At 42.3% G+C, this 22,282-nt stretch overlaps 2 protein-coding genes across 10 annotated transcripts in view; one reads left to right on the top strand and one right to left on the bottom strand.

Moving 5' to 3' along the window:
* Pi4KIIalpha (phosphatidylinositol 4-kinase II alpha) overlaps window positions 1-12,643 on the bottom strand; it is a 70,062-nt gene extending 57,419 nt beyond the window's left edge. For both annotated transcript variants that reach the window (XM_053798073.2, XM_053798071.2), the window contains exon 1: window positions 12,488-12,643. In XM_053798073.2, the coding sequence (XP_053654048.1) occupies window positions 12,488-12,530 (43 nt within the window). In that variant the 5' untranslated portion in view covers window positions 12,531-12,643. The remainder of the gene's footprint in view (window positions 1-12,487) is intronic.
* Window positions 1-22,282, top strand: part of LOC128703421 (4-hydroxyphenylpyruvate dioxygenase-like protein) — a 49,208-nt gene that overhangs the window by 18,793 nt on the left and 8,133 nt on the right. For 3 of the 8 annotated variants that reach the window (XM_070104552.1, XM_070104554.1, XM_070104555.1), the window contains exons 2-3: window positions 20,787-20,885; window positions 21,223-22,239. In XM_070104552.1, the coding sequence (XP_069960653.1) occupies window positions 20,884-20,885; window positions 21,223-22,239 (1,019 nt within the window). In that variant the 5' untranslated portion in view covers window positions 20,787-20,883. Of the gene's footprint in view, window positions 1-14,115; window positions 14,270-20,786; window positions 20,886-21,222; window positions 22,240-22,282 lie in introns of those variants that run through there. The other 5 variants (XM_070104556.1, XM_070104559.1, XM_070104558.1 and 2 more) reach the window with 3 other exon arrangements.

Consider the following 22,282-nt stretch of genomic DNA (forward strand, 5'->3'; position numbering starts at 1 on the left):
ATAAATTATCACAAAGCAAGTTTAACTGTTCCAAGTATTTTGTATATTCTATAATCTATATCCATAATTTATTCAGTGCCATCTGCTATGTCAGCAAATCTGGGCGAAAGGGGAAATATCCCCACCATTTATGCCGAGATGCTGGGTTCAGCATGATGTGGGGGTTGTGGCATCAAACTTCACCCGAGGCAGTGTTGGAGGACCCTAAACGGGTGGTAAAAGTGTGTTGCTGTAACTACTAACATGCGAGGCTTTTGTTGTAAAGACATGTATGCCCGGCCTCAAGCCTTTATTTTACACGAAATTCTGCCTAGCATTGATTTATTACCTCTCGGTCCTGAGAGAAGAGTAACCTGAAACAAAGCTTGAAGATCTTGTTCGGATTATTAACCCGGAGGGTTAGTAACCCAAGGTAGCTCAGTAAAACCATGTTAACCCGGAGGGTTAATAACCCAAGATAACTCAGTAAAGCCATGTTAACCCGGAGGGTTAGTAACCCAAGATAACTCAGTAAAGCCATGTTAACCCGGAGGGTTAGTAACCCAAGATAACTCAGTAAAGCCATGTTAACCCGGAGGGTTAGTTACCCAAGATAACTCAGTAAAGTCATGTTAACCCGGAGGGTTAGTAACCCAAGATAACTCAGTAAAGCCATGTTAACCCGGAGGGTTAGTAACCCAAGATAACTCAGTAAAGCCATGTTAACCCGGAGGGTTAGTAACCCAAGATAACTCAGTAAAGCCATGTTAACCCGGAGGGTTAGTTACCCAAGATAACTCAGTAAAGTCATGTTAACCCGGAGGGTTAGTAACCCAAGATAACTCAGTAAAGCCATGTTAACCCGGAGGGTTAGTTACCCAAGATAACTCAGTAAAGCCATGTTAACCCGGAGGGTTAGTTACCCAAGATAACTCAGTAAAGCCATGTTAACCCGGAGGGTTAGTTACCCAAGATAACTCAGTAAAGTCATGTTATCAGACCGTCTGGCTTATTGTCATTATATTTTGTACCTTTATATTGGCTTGTTGACTCAGTGGCCATGGAGGGACGCTACAGTGGCCATGGAGGGACGCTACAGTGGCCATGGAGGGACGCTACAGTGGCCATGGAGGGACGCTACAGTGGCCATAGAGGGACGCTACAGTGGCCATGGAGGGACGCTACAGTGGCCATGGAGGGACACTACAGTGGCCATGGAGGGAAGCTACAGTGGCCATGGAGGGACGCTACAGTGGCCATGGAGGGACGCTACAGTGGCCATGGAGGGACGCTACAGTGGCCATGGAGGGACGCTACAGTGGCCATGGAGGGACGCTACAGTGGCCATGGAGGGACGCTACAGTGGCCATGGAGGGACGCTACAGTGGCCATGGAGGCTTCTCTTGCACATGACCATGTAGAATATTTATGAAGCCTAATGATAGACAAGCACTACTCAAAAAAGCTTCTTTCAGAAGTTCTCTGACACAAACCATTCATGAACCAACGACCCAGCCTGCACAACACGGATATAGATTTTTTCATTAGAAGTTACGTATTTTCTGTGTGTGTGGGGGGGGGGGTTGCACCAAACCTAACTTATAATCTCGCATAACCTAATTTATTTAAGCCTCAACATTATAGAGCAGTTTAAGTATATTTAAACTGTGACTCAAGACGTTGGGAAACCGACGGTTATCAAAAAAATTATCTACATTTAACCTGCATGCTTCACTTTTCTTGGTTTTTCCCCGGTTTTCTAGTCGCTAATCCAGTCTCGCCTTTATCTGTTATTGTATATATTAGTGCTAATATAAGTTAATGGTTAAATTTAATGAAAATTTATGTTGCAGAAGTGGCTCTGTGTAGTTTTATGAAGTTATGGCTTAAAGCTCTACACAGGGCGAAACACTTCCCCAAATAAAAGCTTGTGCAATTTGTCCATTCTTCAGTTGTAGCCATTTAGATCCTAAATTTGGCGACGTCAGCCTAATCTAAATGATACATGTGAAGAAATTGACTTAAGCATTTTTTTGACCGGCTGTCTCCCTTCAAGGAAGGTTGACATAAGACACATTCATCATGACTTATTCAATAACTGTCTTGTCTGAAGCTCACAGACATCATTAGTCAAATATGTATTATTATAAGTTAAAATATTGAAGGCTGGTTTTTTTTTTTTCGCCGGTATTCTCCCGGCCCGGGTCTTTTCCAAGTAGTAGTGACCCGACGTTGACTCCCTATCTGGGGAGTGTCTCGAGACCTAAGTCTCCCATGGGAGGAGGTACAAGTACCCCCTCAACTGTGGGACCAACTGTCCCCAGGCCTAGCCACAGTCCCCGCCCTCATGGGGCTCGTAGGGAGAAGCTAGGCCTCTGGCTTGCCATCTGCTCCGCCCCAAAGGGGCTCGTGGGGATGGCAGTCTTATGAGCTGCAGGTGATAGCAAGCTCAGGCCTCTCTTGAAGGCTGGTATCAAGCAAACAGTGTTGGGAGTTGCACTTCCATGAACCAGTAGATCATTAAGAAATATTAAGACTGTTCAAGGCTGGCTATATTATTATTATAATCAAAAAGAAGCGCTAAACCACAAGGGCTGAGGCTGGCTATAATATTTCCTTCATGCACACACAACCATGCATCTCACTGGCGTGTACACCCTGAACAACTCTGTTCAAAAGCTGCATCACTCCTCTAAACACTGGCGTGTACACCCTGAACAACTCTGTTCAAAAGCTGCATCACTCCTCTGAACACTGGCGTGTACACCCTGAACAACTCTGTTCAAAAGTCGCATCACTCCTCTGAACAATCAAAATAACCGTTTCACCAAACCACGGAACGGGTGGGGTTTGAGCCCATGGTAAGCGAGTCCCAAAATTCACAGGCCAGTGCGTTAACCACTTGACCAGCTGGTTCAGTGGTTTGTAACTAAATACGATTTTGTGAGTGGATTATTGTACCATGTTATCTAGCTCACCTTGCCTAAAGTGACTCATTAACAGCAGTATAGACACATTGTGCAACATATGGAAAATTTATTAGAATTAGTTTAGCTCACCAGGAACATAATTAAAAAAGCTCCTGGCCCCTAAATCTAATTTATATATTTATCGGTACAGTATTATATTCTTTGTGATACGCCGCTGTGATAACCACTTATAATTATATTCATGGGGGAAGCGCTAAATCCTTAAAAGTCATATAGTACCTGGGGAATGGGAATCAGATTTAATCCGAGGAAGGGTAACTCATATTACTTGGATCAAAAGCCATTCACATCGTCAGCCCCTTGAAGGACTCCTGCCTCGGGTAACCTTGCCAGTTTCACTTTCGTGTGCATTGTTTCACTCTTGTGTATATTAATTTTCCATTTTCGCACATTTTATATATATATATATATATATATATATATATATATATATATATATATATATATATATATATATATATATATATATATATATATATATATTTTAAGCAACTGGGTTGCTTAAATGTGCGTGGATGTAGTGCGGATGACAAGAAACAGATGATTGCTGATGTTATGAATGAAAAGAAGTTGGATGTCCTGGCCCTAAGCGAAACAAAGCTGAAGGGGGTAGGAGAGTTTCAGTGGGGGGAAATAAATGGGATTAAATCTGGAGTATCTGAGAGAGTTAGACCAAAGGAAGGGGTAGCAGTAATGTTAAATGATCAGTTATGGAAGGAGAAAAGAGAATATGAATGTGTAAATTCAAGAATTATGTGGATTAAAGTAAAGGTTGGATGCGAGAAGTGGGTCATAATAAGCGTGTATGCACCTGGAGAAGAGAGGAATGCAGAGGAGAGAGAGAGATTTTGGGAGATGTTAAGTGAATGTATAGGAGCCTTTGAACCAAGTGAGAGAGTAATTGTGGTAGGGGACTTGAATGCTAAAGTAGGAGAAACTTTTAGAGAGGGTGTGGTAGGTAAGTTTGGGGTGCCAGGTGTAAATGATAATGGGAGCCCTTTGATTGAACTTTGTATAGAAAGGGGTTTAGTTATAGGTAATACATATTTTAAGAAAAAGAGGATAAATAAGTATACACGATATGATGTAGGGCGAAATGACAGTAGTTTGTTGGATTATGTATTGGTAGATAAAAGACTGTTGAGTAGACTTCAGGATGTACATGTTTATAGAGGGGCCACAGATATATCAGATCACTTTCTAGTTGTAGCTACACTGAGAGTAAAAGGTAGATGGGATACAAGGAGAATAGAAGCATCAGGGAAGAGAGAGGTGAAGGTTTATAAACTAAAAGAGGAGGCAGTTAGGGTAAGATATAAACAGCTATTGGAGGATAGATGGGCTAATGAGAGCATAGGCAATGGGGTCGAAGAGGTATGGGGTAGGTTTAAAAATGTAGTGTTAGAGTGTTCAGCAGAAGTTTGTGGTTACAGGAAAGTGGGTGCAGGAGGGAAGAGGAGCGATTGGTGGAATGATGATGTAAAGAGAGTAGTAAGGGAGAAAAAGTTAGCATATGAGAAGTTTTTACAAAGTAGAAGTGATGCAAGGAGGGAAGAGTATATGGAGAAAAAGAGAGAGGTTAAGAGAGTGGTGAAGCAATGTAAAAAGAGAGCAAATGAGAGAGTGGGTGAGATGTTATCAACAAATTTTGTTGAAAATAAGAAAAAGTTTTGGAGTGAGATTAACAAGTTAAGAAAGCCTAGAGAACAAATTGATTTGTCAGTTAAAAATAGGAGAGGAGAGTTATTAAATGGAGAGTTAGAGGTATTGGGAAGATGGAAGGAATATTTTGAGGAATTGTTAAATGTTGATGAAGATAGGGAAGCTGTGATTTCGTGTATAGGGCAAGGAGGAATAACATCTTGTAGGAGTGAGGAAGAGCCAGTTGTGAGTGTGGGGGAAGTTCGTGAGGCAGTAGGTAAAATGAAAGGGGGTAAGGCAGCCGGGATTGATGGGATAAAGATAGAAATGTTAAAAGCAGGTGGGGATATAGTTTTGGAGTGGTTGGTGCAATTATTTAATAAATGTATGGAAGAGGGTAAGGTACCTAGGGATTGGCAGAGAGCATGCATAGTTCCTTTGTATAAAGGCAAAGGGGATAAAAGAGAGTGCAAAAATTATAGGGGGATAAGTCTGTTGAGTGTACCTGGTAAAGTGTATGGTAGAGTTATAATTGAAAGAATTAAGAGTAAGACGGAGAATAGGATAGCAGATGAACAAGGAGGCTTTAGGAAAGGTAGGGGGTGTGTGGACCAGGTGTTTACAGTGAAACATATAAGTGAACAGTATTTAGATAAGGCTAAAGAGGTCTTTGTGGCATTTATGGATTTGGAAAAGGCGTATGACAGGGTGGATAGGGGGGCAATGTGGCAGATGTTGCAAGTGTATGGTGTAGGAGGTAGGTTACTGAAAGCAGTGAAGAGTTTTTACGAGGATAGTGAGGCTCAAGTTAGAGTATGTAGGAAAGAGGGAAATTTTTTCCCAGTAAAAGTAGGCCTTAGACAAGGATGTGTGATGTCACCGTGGTTGTTTAATATATTTATAGATGGGGTTGTAAGAGAAGTAAATGCGAGGGTCTTGGCAAGAGGCGTGGAGTTAAAAGATAAAGAATCACACACAAAGTGGGAGTTGTCACAGCTGCTCTTTGCTGATGACACTGTGCTCTTGGGAGATTCTGAAGAGAAGTTGCAGAGATTGGTGGATGAATTTGGTAGGGTGTGCAAAAGAAGAAAATTAAAGGTGAATACAGGAAAGAGTAAGGTTATGAGGATAACAAAAAGATTAGGTGATGAAAGATTGAATATCAGATTGGAGGGAGAGAGTATGGAGGAGGTGAACGTATTCAGATATTTGGGAGTGGACGTGTCAGCGGATGGGTCTATGAAAGATGAGGTGAATCATAGAATTGATGAGGGAAAAAGAGTGAGTGGTGCACTTAGGAGTCTGTGGAGACAAAGAACTTTGTCCTTGGAGGCAAAGAGGGGAATGTATGAGAGTATAGTTTTACCAACGCTCTTATATGGGTGTGAAGCGTGGGTGATGAATGTTGCAGCGAGGAGAAGGCTGGAGGCAGTGGAGATGTCATGTCTGAGGGCAATGTGTGGTGTGAATATAATGCAGAGAATTCGTAGTTTGGAAGTTAGGAGGAGGTGCGGGATTACCAAAACTGTTGTCCAGAGGGCTGAGGAAGGGTTGTTGAGGTGGTTCGGACATGTAGAGAGAATGGAGCGAAACAGAATAACTTCAAGAGTGTATCAGTCTGTAGTGGAAGGAAGGCGGGGTAGGGGTCGGCCTAGGAAGGGTTGGAGGGAGGGGGTAAAGGAGGTTTTGTGTGCGAGGGGCTTGGACTTCCAGCAGGCATGCGTGAGCGTGTTTGATAGGAGTGAATGGAGACAAATGGTTTTTAATACTTGACGTGCTGTTGGAGTGTGAGCAAAGTAACATTTATGAAGGGATTCAGGGAAACCGGCAGGCCGGACTTGAGTCCTGGAGATGGGAAGTACAGTGCCTGCACTCTGAAGGAGGGGTGTTAATGTTGCAGTTTAAAAACTGTAGTGTAAAGCACCCTTCTGGCAAGACAGTGATGGAGTGAATGATGGTGAAAGTTTTTCTTTTTCGGGCCACCCTGCCTTGGTGGGAATCGGCCGGTGTGATAATAAAAAAAAAAAATAAAATATATATATATATATATATATATATATATATATATATATATATATATATATATATTTATATATATATATATATATATATATATATATATATATATATATATATATATAATATATATATTTATATATATATATTTATATAATATATATATATATATATATATATATATATATATTTATTTATTTTATATATATATATATATACATATATATATATATATATATATATATATATATGTATATAATATATATATATATATATATATGAAAATAAGTCAATTCATATATGACAAATATTCTGTTTAATATCTATTATGTACCTATACTTGTCCTCTGGGCGAGTCATATAGCTAATATACACAATATATGTACATATATTGTGTATATTAGCTATATGAGGTAATTATAACATAATATATGAATTGACTCTTTCTAGTTTTAGTTATATTGTTGTTATTGGGGTGTTGAGGGCCAATAAAAGCTTACGCCATATTGACCTCTACATCCAAGGAGTGTTAGTGAGTTTATTTAGGAACAGGTACACATAAGTACAATTATCAGTGTAAATTATCTAAGATAACCCAAAAAGGTCAGACAAATTTGGGCGTGAATTAGAAAGGAAACAAAGTTTACACCGGAAAGAGAAATAACAATAAGTTCCCCCCAGTTTGGCCAGGTGAACCTCCTTGCTTAAACGCCTGAGTCATTAGGTTTTCCCCAAGTCTGTGACCAACAGCTCAGCAGCAGCAAGCAGTGTATGATGAGGATAAATGTTCCACGGTAAGAAAACGGAAAATTTGACACATGCTGAAGGCATGGAGTAGACCAAGACTTTCGCACTCTACCAACACCCATGCAGAAATCCATTTACACTGTCTTATACCTTGTCTACACTAAATAGCATAACTATAAACAAGAACATAGAGAATCCTGGATATTAGATTCGGCAATATAAACGTCCAAGAAAATAAGCAAGAACAGCATCCTGAATCCGGATAGCCGAATCTGACCTCAAGAAGGTAAACTGAATCTGACATCCGACTCCAAGCTTAAGAACAAACTAGCATACTGAACCCGGACTTCCTTACGGCGTAAGCTGTCATTGGCTCTATAAACTCTAACGAGGAGAACCCGGACTTTCGCATTGGAAACTACACTTGTAAATTGATAAAAAACAGCCCAAAATCACTTTAATTAACTTTTTTCCTGTAGATACAAACAGGTAGCTATATAAGAGTCATATAGCGCCTCGTGAATTCAGAATGGGAAAAATCATGTTTGATCAAAGGTAATGGAGAGTAGCTCCGATTCCCTGAATCAAGAGTCCCACCACTGTCAAGGCACCCTTTCCAAAGGCATAAAATAGGTAATTACACAGATGCGCTCTCTACCGGTCCCTCAATAAGTTAAATGTATATTAATTTATTAGCATTCGTATTTTGGTGAACCTTGACTGGTTATACAACGTCTGAATTATTATCAATTTAACCTCAAAACCCGAAAGTCATAAGGAAAACGGGAGGCGGTAAAGTTTAATCCAGGGAAAAGACCACCAATTTCTCTTCAGCAGCATGAAGGCACCGCCCTCCAGTGTTCCTGAAGAAAATTACCAAAAGCAAAATCCAACGACTAGTGTGAGGTGGACAGGAAAATGTTCTTACGACCCTCATCCTGATACCATCAGGTATAAAGAATCAGCTTGATAAAAGCTAAGTCCTGAGAGAAACGTCTAAAATATAAGATTGTATTAAGAGCCTTGACCCACATGACCTGCTGACCCAGCAGCGGCGGTGCGAAGGGGGGCTCAAGCCCCCCAAAAAATTCTATCAGCCCTCAAAACCCTTATAAATAATAATAATAAAGAATAAAAAGGCACAATACCAAGACACCCCCCCAAGCCCCCTCTTCAGATTATATTCTCACCCCTTTCCTATATGGCCACTGTGACCGCCATTATACACAAGTACATGATACAACTTACACCAACTCAAAATTACGAACTAATAAAGCAATACTGACTAGTCTAAATTACCATGTTAAATATAAATTTGAATCGCAGAGAATTATTTTTTTATGGGAGTGACACTGTTATTTGATAACACTAATGACCCTTGTAGGTTTAGCGCTTCTATTTTATAATATTTGATAACGCTAGCCATCATGAAATAGGATTTTCTTGGAAAATGTATTTTTAGGTAAGTTATATTACATAAAGTCCTACAGAGATGTTTATAATTAACTCTAACACATTAAAATAAACGTATAAGCCTATTTTTCTCAGCATAAGCCTATTTTTCTCAGCTGGAATATTTAAAAGGGCAACAACAGAATGGGTTAACTGCCTCTCTTGATCCATATTAAAGCTAAACTTCCCTTCCATCAAATCTGATTTGCCTTCCAATTTCCAGGTGCTGTATGACTTGCGGATTTAGCGCTTCCTTGTGAATATAATACGTCGGTTACATCACGATAATATTTCTGTAAACTCGGTTACTATTTAATAGCACTTCCTGGTAGTTACCGTTTATTTCTCACGATCGGAAATGAGACATGGGCAAGTGTAACACGTATGGCTCATGTTCACGTACTAGTAAATAGGTACCTGAGTGTTAGTTGACCTTTGTGAGTGGCATCCTGGCAAGTGTAACACGTATGGCTCATGTTCACGTACTAGTAAATAGGTACCTGAGTGTTAGTTGGCCTTTGTGAGTGGCATCCTGGCAAGTGTAACACGTATGGCTCATGTTCACGTACTAGTAAATAGGTACCTGAGTGTTAGTTGACCTTTGTGAGTGGCATCCTGGCAAGTGTAACACGTATGGCTCATGTTCACGTACTAGTAAATAGGTACCTGAGTGTTAGTTGACCTTTGTGAGTGGCATCCTGGCAAGTGTAACACGAATGGCTCATGTTCACGTACTAGTAAATAGGTACCTGAGTGTTAGTTGACCTTTGTGAGTGGCATCCTGGCAAGTGTAACACGTATTGCTCATGTTCACGTACTAGTAAATAGGTACCTGAGTGTTAGCTTGCCTTTGTGAGTGGCATCCTGGCAAGTGTAACACGTATGGCTCATGTTCACGTACTAGTAAATAGGTACCTGGGTGTTAGTTGACCTTTGTGAGTGGCATCCTGGCAAGTGTAACACGTATGGCTCATGTGCACGTACTAGTAAATAGGTACCTGGGTGTTAGTTGACCTTTGTGAGTCACATCCTGGCAAGTGTAACACGTATGGCTCATGTTCACGTACTAGTAAATAGGTACCTGGGTGTTAGTTGACCTTTGTGAGTGGCATCCTGGCAAGTGTAACACGTATGGTTCATGTTCACGTACTAGTAAATAGGTACCTGAGTGTTAGTTGACCTTTGTGAGTGGCATCCTGGCAAGTGTAACACGTATGGCTCATGTTCACGTACTAGTAAATAGGTACCTGAGTGTTAGTTGACCTTTGTGAGTGGCATCCTGGCAAGTGTAACACGTATGGCTCATGTTCACGTACTAGTAAATAGGTACCTGGGTGTTAGTTGACCTTTGTGAGTGGCATCCTGGCAAGTGTAACACGTATTGCTCATGTTCACGTACGAGTAAATAGGTACCTGAGTGTTAGCTGGCCTTTGTGAGTGGCATCCTGGCAAGTGTAACACGTATGGCTCATGTTCACGTACTAGTAAATAGGTACCTGGGTGTTAGTTGACCTTTGTGAGTGGCATCCTGGCAAGTGTAACACGTATGGCTCATGTTCACGTACTAGTAAATAGGTACCTGGGTGTTAGTTGGCCTTTGTGAGTCGCATCCTGGCAAGTGTAACACGTATGGCTCATGTTCACGTACTAGTAAATAGGTACCTGGGTGTTAGTTGGCCTTTGTGAGTCGCATCCTGGCAAGTGTAACACGTATGGCTCATGTTCACGTACTAGTAAATAGGTACGTGGGTGTTAGTTGACCTTTGTGAGTGGCATCCTGGCAAGTGTAACACGTATGGCTCATGTTCACGTACTAGTAAATAGGTACCTGGGTGTTAGCTGACTCTTGTGAGTGGCATCCTGGAGAAGAGTACCTAACGACCACAATGGAAATAGGCCACACTGCTTAGCTTTCTTGGGTTATTAACTCTCCGGCATTAACAATTTGAATATAGGCTTCTTATTGCTGGAAGACTAGGCTGTGGAACACTAGGCTTCTTATTGCTGGAAGACTAGGCTGTGGAACACAAGGCTTCGTATTGCTGGAAGACTAGGCTGTGGAACACTAGGCTTCTTATTGCTGGAAGAGTAGGCTGTGGAACACTAGGCTTCTTACTGCTGGAAGACTAGGCTTCTTATTGCTGGAAGACTAGGCTGTGGAACACTAGGCTTCTTACTGCTGGAAGACTAGGCTGTGGAACACTAGGCTTCTTATTGCTGGAAGACTAGGCTGTGGAACACTAGGCTTCTTAACGCTGGAAGACTAGGCTGTGGAGCACTATGTTAGCTTACTGGCGCCACTAATAATGCTGGAGTCAGTCATCATTGTTACAAGACTAATGAACACACTTCTATTATTGTTAAGTTTTCTAGCAAATTGCCGAGTAATTCAACGTTTTTCAAATAACTCTCATTGACGTTTTATCCAAATATGTACAACAAACTTACGAATTAAGACCACCAAAAACTGCTGGTCGCCAAGACCACTTTAGGAAGACCATTGTGACCATTGTAGGTCACCATTATCACTGAAGTCACCACTACTATCACTGCAGGTCACCAGGACCACTATTATCACTGTAGGTTACCTAAACCACTGTCATTGCAGGTCACCAAGACTATTGTCACTGCAGGTCACCAAGACCATTGTCACTGCAGGTCACCAAGATCAGTTACTGCAGGTCACCAAGAATTTGTCACTGCAGATCACCAAGACCATTGTCACTGCAGGTCACCAAGACCATTGTTACTGCAGGTCACCGAGACCATTGTTACTGCAGGTCACCAAGACCATTGTCACTGCAGGTCACCAAGACCATTGTCATTGCAGGTCACCAAGATCATTTCCATTGCAGGTCACCAAGATCATTGTCACTGCAGGTCACCAAGACCAATGTCACTGCAGGTCGCCAAGACCACTGTCACTGCAAGTTACCAAGACCACTGTCATTGCAGGTCACCAAGACCATTGTCATTGCAGGTCACCAAGACCATTGTCATTGCAGGTCACCAAGACCATTGTCACTGCAGGTCACTAAGACCACTGTCACTCCAGGTCACCAAGACCATTGTCACCGCAGGTCATCAAGACCACTACCACTGCAGGTCAAGACCATTACCACTGCAGGTCACTAAGACCACTACCACTGCAGGTCATCAAGACCACTACCACTGGTCACTAAGACCACTACCACTGCAGGTCAAGACCACTACCACTGCAGGTCATCAAGACCACTACCACTGCAGGTCATCAAGACCACTATCAGTGCAGGTCGAGACCACTACCAGTGCAGGTCATCAAGACCACTACCAGTGCAGGTCAAGACCACTACCAGTGCAGGTCATCAAGACCACTACCAGTGCAGGTCATCAAGACCACTACCACTGCAGGTCATCAAGACCACTACCACTGCAGGTCATCAAGACCACTGCAGGCCATCAAGACCACTGCAGGTCATCAAGACCACTGCAAGTCACCAAGACTACTGCAGGTCACACTACCTAGCCAAGCTGCAGGTGAAAGCTCCATCTTAACCTGCCACCATCACCATAAGACTTAACTTACATTATTCAATAATCACTCTCACATTTACAATTTCCAGTTTGTTACCGACGTCACATAAACAAAAAAAAAATAATCAAATATGGTTGAAAATACCTACCAGCGCCATAACCTCTCCCACACCCGCATTTAGGATAACACATCCATCACAATTATCACTTAGTATCAGGTAAGATAAGGTGGATAATACAAGGTTGTGTGGGTAGAATTGGGTAGTTATAAGAGCCACACAGCACACATAACTGGTCGACGTCAACTAACTGGAGACAGCATGCTGCTGGCTGCACCCTCACCAACCTTGGGCTAGTTTTATTTTCGCGTTTGGTTAACTTTTCCGGGGAAATACGATTTGTTTCCTCATTATGGAGGCATCATTTCGGGGCTGAGGTATGAGGGAGGAATGTTTCAGGTATGCAGCTGTGCTGTGTTGGTGGGTAAATGATGGTAAATTAGCGTGAGAGGAAGGGAATTGTTTCTCACCTGAGCTCCAGCTGTCACAGGGAGATGTGTGGCACCTAACAGCTGGCAGTATGTACCCTACACTCTCCCTCTATCACACTTATCACCCTTTATGTCTATCAAGGGACCTGCCTTGATGCTACCGAAGAGCTCTTGATTAGGGGAATTGGAGTTGCCGTCCCTGAGATCGAACCTGATTATTTCCCCTGATGCTGTGATGGCTCGGTTAGCACTTGACTTCAATAATAGTAATGATTTATTATGTTTTAGTTAGTGATAAGTGTAGAGTGTGTTCCCACAAGCACCAACAGCTTGATAAAACTATAGAGAGAGCCTGTCTCGCTGGACTAACCTTTCTGACCGTGACCGATGCCAAGGACATGATAACAAATCATTTCGTTCACATTGTTTTAAGATTAAAACACGATAAAACAAGATTTATGTGGAAGTTATGACGTCCTGGATGATGCTAACTTATTTATATATATTAGAGCTAAACCATGCAACAACATCTGGCTAAAACACTACGTTTCCGGAAGATAAACTAACCGGAAGTGAACGAAACTTAAAGGCACTCGTCGAACCTTCTCCTTCATTGGAAGGTTGAGTCATCATTTGGAACACCAGAATTAAAACATACGTAGCACGAACACCTTAAGAGGCACCTAATTTCCCTCTTCTTATAATAACATACTTATTTTTTACACTATAATCAACCTTGTCCATAATTATTACCACATTTGTTATGTTTCGCTAAGTGAAGTCTGGAATCTTTGCTTAATTCATGGTATAACTCAACAAATCTCTGATGACTTGTGTTGTCGAGGTCTGAGTGAAGGTCACACCTCTACAACACAGTTGTACTCAAAGATTTACACTACCACGAATTATAAAAAAAGATCGTAGACTTCACCTTACGTAACAAACTAAGCAACTGCGATAGTAACTATGGACAGGGTAGATCATAGTGAAAAAAAATGAACATATTATAAGATAGGGAGAAGTTAGGTGCCTCTTAATACTATAACTTCAGTACACAGCCTTATGCATGCTACGGTTAAAATAAGGAGGACTTAATGGTAATAAGCTTATTATGGGTTTTTGTGTAATCATCGTTAAATCTTTATATTGGCACTGTTGGATTCCTACGATGTAGATTACGTAAGGTGTAACAATATAAATAATTTATATGAGAAACAAGTATTAGTGATTTAAACCATAATAAACATTAGTCAATACTCGGAGAGGCAAAAATGTGAAGAGAAGGCAGAGAGGAGGCGACGGAAGGCAGGAAGAGGCAAGTGAAGGCAGGGAAGAGACAAGGAAAGGCAGGGAAGAGGCGAGTGAAGGCAGGGAAGAGACAAGGAAAGGCAGGGAAGAGGCGAGTGAAGGCAGGGAAGAGACAAGGAAAGGCAGGGAAGAGGTAAGGAAAGAGGCAAGTGAAGGTGCTGGCAAGATTTCATTGCTGGAACCATGGAGTGTTGATCCCCTCCCTACCCCTTTCTCCCACTCTCACGATCCTGGAACCTCATCTCCCCACTCTTCCCGGAGGCTGCCTTATTGCTGACCTGCTCTTACTCCAAGGAATTGGAGCTGCCCTCCCCTTTTCTCGGATTAAACCTGATTATTTCCCGATTCGGTCTCAGCGTTGTCCCATGAATATGACACAAATGCTTCCATACTACCCTGGCGGGGTAAGGCACGTCTCGCCAGGCTGGTGCAGCTGGGAATTAGGTGAAGGTCACCTTGGTGAGGTCAAAGATGAGTGCGTCATGCAGAGTACCATGCTAGTGAACCAGGTCATGACATGGGATGAGAGGAGCGTCATGCAGAGTACCATGCTAGTGAACCAGGTCATGACATGGGATGAGAGGAGCGTCATGCAGAGTACCATGCTAGTGAACCAGGTCATGACATGGGATGAGAGGAGCGTCATGCAGAGTACCATGCTAGTGAACCAGGTCATGACATGGGATGAGAGGAGCGTCATGCAGAGTACCATGCTAGTGAACCAGGTCATGACATGGGATGTGAGGAGCGTCATGCAGAGTACCATGCTAGTGAACCAGGTCATGACATGGGATGTGTGTCTGTGTGACACTAAGATTTGTTGGTCTAAGGTATTTTTATCTCCTCAGAGTAAATACACACACACACACACACACACACACACACACACACACACACACACACACACACACACACACACACACACACACACACACACACACCTACACACCTACAACAGGCCTATTGTCTAATCGACATGTGCCTAGGACAAAATGGTAACTAACACCTACAACAGGCCTAGTGTCTAATCGACATGTGCCTAGGACAAAATGGTAACTAACACACACACACACTGTGTGAAGTGTGAAGAGGCGGGGCCAGGAGCTAGGACTCGACCCCTGCAACCTCAACTAGGTGAGTACAACTAGGTGAGTACACCACACACACACACACACACACACACACACACCACACACACACACACACACACACACACACACACACACACACACACACCCTCATGGAGCAGGGAGAGAGACGACCCAGTCGCAACCAGTGAAGAGGCGGGGCCAAGAGCTAAGACTCGACCCCTGCAACCACAAATAGGTGAGTACACACACACACACACACACACACACACACACACACACACACACACACACCAGTGGAAATTGGCCACTAACTTTATTATTTATAGGGGTGTTATTCCTAGGTAATTTACGTATGTTATAAAGGCAAAGGGGACAAAAGAGAGTGCAAAAATTATAGGGGGATAAGTCTGTTGAGTATACCTGGTAAAGTGTATGGTAGAGTTATTATTGAAAGAATTAAGAGTAAGACGGAGAATAGGATAGCAGATGAACAAGGAGGCTTTAGGAAAGGTAGGGGGTGTGTGGACCAGGTGTTTACAGTGAAACATATGTGAACAGTATTTAGATAAGGCTAAAGAGGTCTTTGTGGCATTTATGGATTTGGAAAAGGCATATGACAGGGTGGATAGGGGGGCAATGTGGCAGATGTTGCAGGTGTATGGTGTAGGAGGCAGGTTACTGAAAGCAGTGAAGAGTTTTTACGAGGATAGTGAGGCTCAAGTTAGAGTATGTAGGAAAGAGGGAAATTATTTCCCAGTAAAAGTAGGCCTTAGACAAGGATGTGTGATGTCACCGTAGTTGTTTAATATATTTATAGATGGGGTTGTAAGAGAAGTAAATGCGAAGGTCTTGGCAAGAGGCGTGGAGTTAAAAGATAAAGAATCACACATAAAGTGGGAGTTGTCACAGTTGCTCTTTGCTGATGACACTGTGCTCTTGGGAGATTCTGAAGAGAAGTTGCAAAGATTGGTGGATGAATTTGGTAGGGTGTGCAAAAGAAGAAAATTAAAAGTGAATACAGTAAAGAGTAAGGTTATGAGGATAACAAAAAGATTAGGTGATGAAAGATTGGATATCAGATTGGAGGGAGAGAGTATGGAGGAGGTGAATGTATTCAGATATTTGGGAGTGGACGTGTCAACGGATGGGTCTATGATATGATATCATAGAATTGATGAGGGGAAAAGGGTGAGTGGTGCACTTAGGAGTCTGTTGAGACAAAGAACTTTGTCCTTGGAGGCAAAGAGGAGAATGTATGAGAGTATAGTTTTACCAACGCTCTTATATGGGTGTGAAGCATGGGTGATGAATGTTGCAGCGAGGAGAAGGCTGGAGGCAGTGGAGATGTCATGTCTGAGGGCAATGTGTGGTGTGAATATAATGCAGAGAATTCGTAGTTTGGAAGTTAGGAGGAGGTGCGGAATTACCAAAACTGTTGTCCAGAGGGCTGAGGAAGGGTTGTTGAGGTGGTTCGGACATGTAGAGAGAATGGAGCGAAACAGAGTGACTTCAAGAGTGTATCAGTCTGTAGTGGAAGGAAGGCGGGGTAGGGGTCGGCCTAGGAAAGGTTGGAGGGAGGGGGTAAAGGAGGTTTTGTGTGCGAGGGGCTTGGACTTCCAGCAGGCATGCGTGAGCGTGTTTGATAGGAGTGAATGGAGACAAATGGTTTTTAATACTTGACGTGCTGTTGGAGTGTGAGCAAAGTAACATTTATGAAGGGGTTCAGGGAAACCGGCAGGCTGGATTTGAGTCCTGGAGATGGGAAGTACAGTGCCTGCACTCTGAAGGAGGGGTGTTAATGATGCAGTTTAAAAACTGTAGTGTAAAGCACCCTTCTAGCAAGACAGTGATGGAGTGAATGATGGTGAAAGTTTTTCTTTTTCGGGCCACCCTGCCTTGGTGGGAATCGGCCAGTGTGATAATAAAAAAATAATACTATAGATTATGGAATGTTTAACAATTCGCAAACTGGTGCAGTTATTTACATATATCTCTCAGTCCATAGCAAGATTCTTACCTTCACACTGCATCATAGTAGGCAGAATGTGCAGGTTCGAATCCTGCTGTGGACTGAGAGTCACTGTGACTCAGTCACCAGGGTCACTGTGACTCAGTCACCAGGGTCACTGTGACTCAGTCACCAGGGTCACTGTGACTCAGTCACCAGGGTCACTGTGACTCAGTCACCAGGGTCACTGTGACTCAGTCACCAGGGTCACTGTGACTCAGTCACCAGGGTCACTGTGACTCAGTCACCAGGGTCACTGTGACTCAGTCACCAGGGTCACTGTGACTCAGTCACCAGGGTCACTGTGACTCAGTCACCAGGGTCACTGTGACTCGGTCACCAGGGTCACTGTGACTCAGTCATCAGGGTCACTGTGGCTCAGTCACCAGGGTCACTGTGGCTGTCACCAGGGTCACTGTGACTCAGTCACCAGGGTCACTGTGACTCAGTCATCAGGGTCACTGTGACTCAGTCACCAGGGTCACTGTGGCTCAGTTACCAGGGTCACTGTGACTCACCATCTTCACTAGGTCAGTGTAACCGCTGTGTAGTTTAATATAACCGAGTTTCAGTGCAATAAAGTACATGTTTGATGCTTAATTCCTCTGACGTGACCAGCATGGACAGCAGCTGCTGCATCATGCTGTTCTGCTGTACACCAGACATTGTCATGGTAACAGCAGCTGCTGCATCATGCTGTTCTGCTGTACACCAGACATTGTCATGGTAACAGCAGCTGCTGCATCATGCTGTTCTGCTGTACACCAGACATTGTCATGGTAACAGCAGCTGCTGCATCATGCTGTTCTGCTGTACACCAGACATTGTCATGGTAACAGCAGCTGCAGCATCATGCTGTTCTGCTGTACACCAGACATTGTCATGGTAACAGCAGCTGCTGCATCATGCTGTTCTGCTGTACACCAGACATTGTCATGGTAACAGCAGCTGCAGCATCATGCTGTTCTGCTGTATACCAGACATTGTCATGGTAACAGCAGCTGCTGCATCATGCTGTTCTGCTGTACACCAGACATTGTCATGGATGGTGACACAGCAGCTGCAGCATCATGCTGTTCTGCTGTACACGAGACATTGTCATGGTAACAGCAGCTGCAGCATCATGCTGTTCTGTGATAAAAATACCAGTTTAGACTGATCAGAGACTGAGTCACGATGACCAAACAGAGGATCGATCCCCCACTCTTACTTCCACTAAATCATTCACATTGTGATTAACTGATGAAATACACTACAAAATATTTTTTATAACAGTATCAAGCCAGATACAGTAATACAGAGAGAGAGAGAGAGAGTGAGAGAGAGAGAGAGAGAGAGAGAGAGAGAGAGAGAGAGAGAGAGAGAGAGAGAGAGAGAGAGAGAGAGAGAGAGAGAGAGAGAGAGAGAGAGAGAAATTTTCTTACCTTCAAACGATGTGTTCCAAAAATCTTGATAATTTCCTGCGTCTTCATTCATTTTTGTTATATTATCACTGTCTGTTAATATATTGAAGATACATATAGTCTTGATAATATATTTGTACGGTCACAAAAGCACTGTAAATACAGATTAATATCAATGTATTCAGTCCATCAATCTACAAGATTGATGGACTTAACACATTGATTCCAGTCTGAGGGACTGATTACCTCAGACTCCTTTCCTTATCCCTCTCTGCTTTGTATTGGACTGATGAAGCCACTGTGTGGCGAAACGTTTCCTTAATATTCCCATATGTTGCATAAGTATCTCATTCTTCAACTTGTCAGGTTTAAAAACCATTTATCAGAAGATAAAATTATGGTGGAGATACTGGAGGCCATAACCTGTGAGGACTCGTAGCTGAGTAATGGTTTCTGGCTCACAATCGAAGAGACCAGGTTCGAATCCTGGGCGAGGGGAGAGGGTTGGGGCAAGAGTTGCTCCAACCCACAAAGAAAATAAGCCATTTGGCTTTTCTGGCTTATTAATTCAGAAAATTTTGTTCTGAGGTACACTGCCTGGATATAATGGACCCTGTTAAACCGGACAGTATTAGTGTGGAACACTATACTGTACACTATAACACTGTACACTATTACACTGTACACTATTACACTGTACACTATTACACTGTACACTATTGCACTGTACACTATTACACTGTACACTATTACACTGTACACTATTACACTGTACACTATTACACTGTACACTATTACACTGTACACTATAACACTGTACACTATTACACTGTACACTATTACACTGTACACTATTACAATGTACACTATTACACTGTACACTATTACACTGTACACTATTACACTGTACACTATTACACTGTACACCACTACACTGTACACTATTACACTGTACACTATTACACTGTACACTATTACACTGTACACCACTACACTGTACACTATTACACTGTACACTATTACACTGTACACTATTACACTGTACACCACTACACTGTACACTATTACACTGTACACTATTACACTGTACACTATTACACTGTACACCACTACACTGCATGTGTAACGAAAGTGGCCACTAGACATACTGCAACACTCCCACTGGAGATGCAACACTGCACACTGTGCCCTTGCAGTAACCACATCAGTGACCACGCCAAAAGCCACATCAATGACCATGTAAAGAGCCACATCAGCGACCACATAGAGCCACATCAATGACCACATAAAAAGCCACATCAGTTACCATGTCAAGTGCCACATCAATGACCATGTCAAGTGCCACATCTATGAACACATCAATGAGCACATCAGTGACCATATCATTGACATCAGTGACCATATCAATGACCACATCAATGACAATGTCAAGAGCCACATCAATGACCACATCAGTGACTACATCAGTGACCACATCAATGACCATATCAGTGACCACATCAGTGACCACAGTGACCACATCAGTGACCATATCAATGACTACTTCAGTTGACCACATTAATGACCATATCAGTGAACAAATCAATGACCACATCAATGGCCACATCAATAACTATATCAGTGACCACATAAGCAACCACATCAATGACTGTCAGCCACACACCACTTTCTAAAACATTTTTATTTTAACAGGGAATTGCCAAACTCAGGTAAACTCACCTAAGTTTAAACTAAAACAAACTAACCTGAACTTAAGTAAACCAATACTAATGAAAACTAAGGTAAACTAACCTAGAAACATAGAGTGAGAGCATGAGCAGTGATATTGTGGAGAGAATGACGGGAGTGACCGAACTGTGTTCTACATTACTTCCTTCAAGGGCACTTAGTGTCTTGATGCAGTTGCTGTTACTGAAGGCTCTGGAAATACAGTAGGACCCTGATTGTACAGCAGGTTAGCTTCCAGGCTACTGCTGTAAAGCAAAAATCACTGTAACATGAAACACAGCCTTTTTTCACCTTCAAATGCATATAAAAGCCTGTTAACATGTTTACACTATTATATATTATGTGAGCAATAGAGATAGGCCTCAAAAATGCATATACAGTACACACATTACTTACCTTAAAATATTTTTATCCTTATAGTGAGTGGTGAATATATTTACTGCAGGAAATCTGAATAAATGAAGAATGGGTATACAGTGGACCCCCGACTTACGAACAGCTCCCAACTCGAACAATTATGTAAGTATATTTTTGTAAGTGCTTTTGTAAGTGTATTTTTGGGGGTCTGAAATGGACTAATCTAATTTACATTCCTTATGGGAGCAAATTCGTCCGGTAACGGTACCCGAACAGCCTTCTGGGACGAATTAATATCGTAAGTTGGGGGTCCACTGTAATTGAAAACCTCTGCATTAGCAAAATGCAAAGTGCTGTAAAGTGGAGCCCTCCTGTAAGTAATGCTTGACTTACTGGGTTTTCTTAGGTACATAATTTACACATGTGTTACTATGTAAGATAATTGTAATAATCTAAATTTGGATAACCTCAGTAATTTAACTTACTTTCTTGTGCACAGGTGCAGTATGAGGTCCTCAGTGGTGCACCATGTGGAGGTGTGTGCTAGGGAGAGGAAATTGGCATATCACCTCACGAAAGGATGTGGCTTTCACCCCATTGCTCGTCGACTGACCCCCAGTGCCTGTCAGTATGCCTTCAGGAGTGGCAGTACCATCTTTGTCATCACCAACAGACACACTCAAACACTCAACCAACAGGTTGCTGGATCTGCTAGTGGTAATGCAGCAGCAGCATGTAGCAATATTGACCAACACAATTTGGAGAAAATAAATGGACTGCAACAGAATGATCAAGAAACTCAACTCTCATTTCCAGATATCAGAGAATGTGGATGTAGTTTTGAGAGAACCTCGAGCAAAACTCATAATTCTTCCAGCACTGAAAAATCACCTAACCTCACACAGACTACATTCAACACACAAATTAAATCAGAAAAAACTCTGAATGACTATGAAGAGCACTGGACTGTATTTTGCTGTAGAGCCAAGGCTGACCATACCATAGACTCTGTATTCAACGTAGCTCTGGTGGTGAAGGATGTAGACCAGGTCACTGAGAGAGTCAGGTCACAGGGAGGACAGGTCATAAGAGAGCCAGCTGATATATCAGATGCTTTTGGTCAAGTGAGGTACTCCATAGTGACCTCTTGCTGTGGTAACATAGTTCACACTTTAATAGATAAAAGTAACTATAAGGGAGATTTTTTGCCAGGATTTGAAGCTATTCAAAAGTTTCAGGACTATGCTGAAGAGGATAATAACGACAACATTTCTTCTATAAATAATTCTCATTTTCAGTCAGCTGTGCAGGAGACCAATATATTAAATGGAGCTTTTGAAATGCAGAAAGACACACAAGGGGTCAGCTCAGATACAAATATATATAATCCTGGGCACAATCCCCCACTCTCCACCCATATTGACCACGTGACCTATGTCTGTGAAGCAGGGAAGTCTCAGAACTTAATTGAATGGTATGAACGCTGCTTTGGAATGAAGAGATTTAAGATCAATCTGTGAGTGTACTTACTAATGCTTATGTGTGTGTGTCTATCACAG

This window comes from Cherax quadricarinatus, chromosome 93 (assembly GCF_038502225.1).
Source record: "Cherax quadricarinatus isolate ZL_2023a chromosome 93, ASM3850222v1, whole genome shotgun sequence".
In the NCBI taxonomy this organism is placed as follows: domain Eukaryota; kingdom Metazoa; phylum Arthropoda; class Malacostraca; order Decapoda; family Parastacidae; genus Cherax; species Cherax quadricarinatus.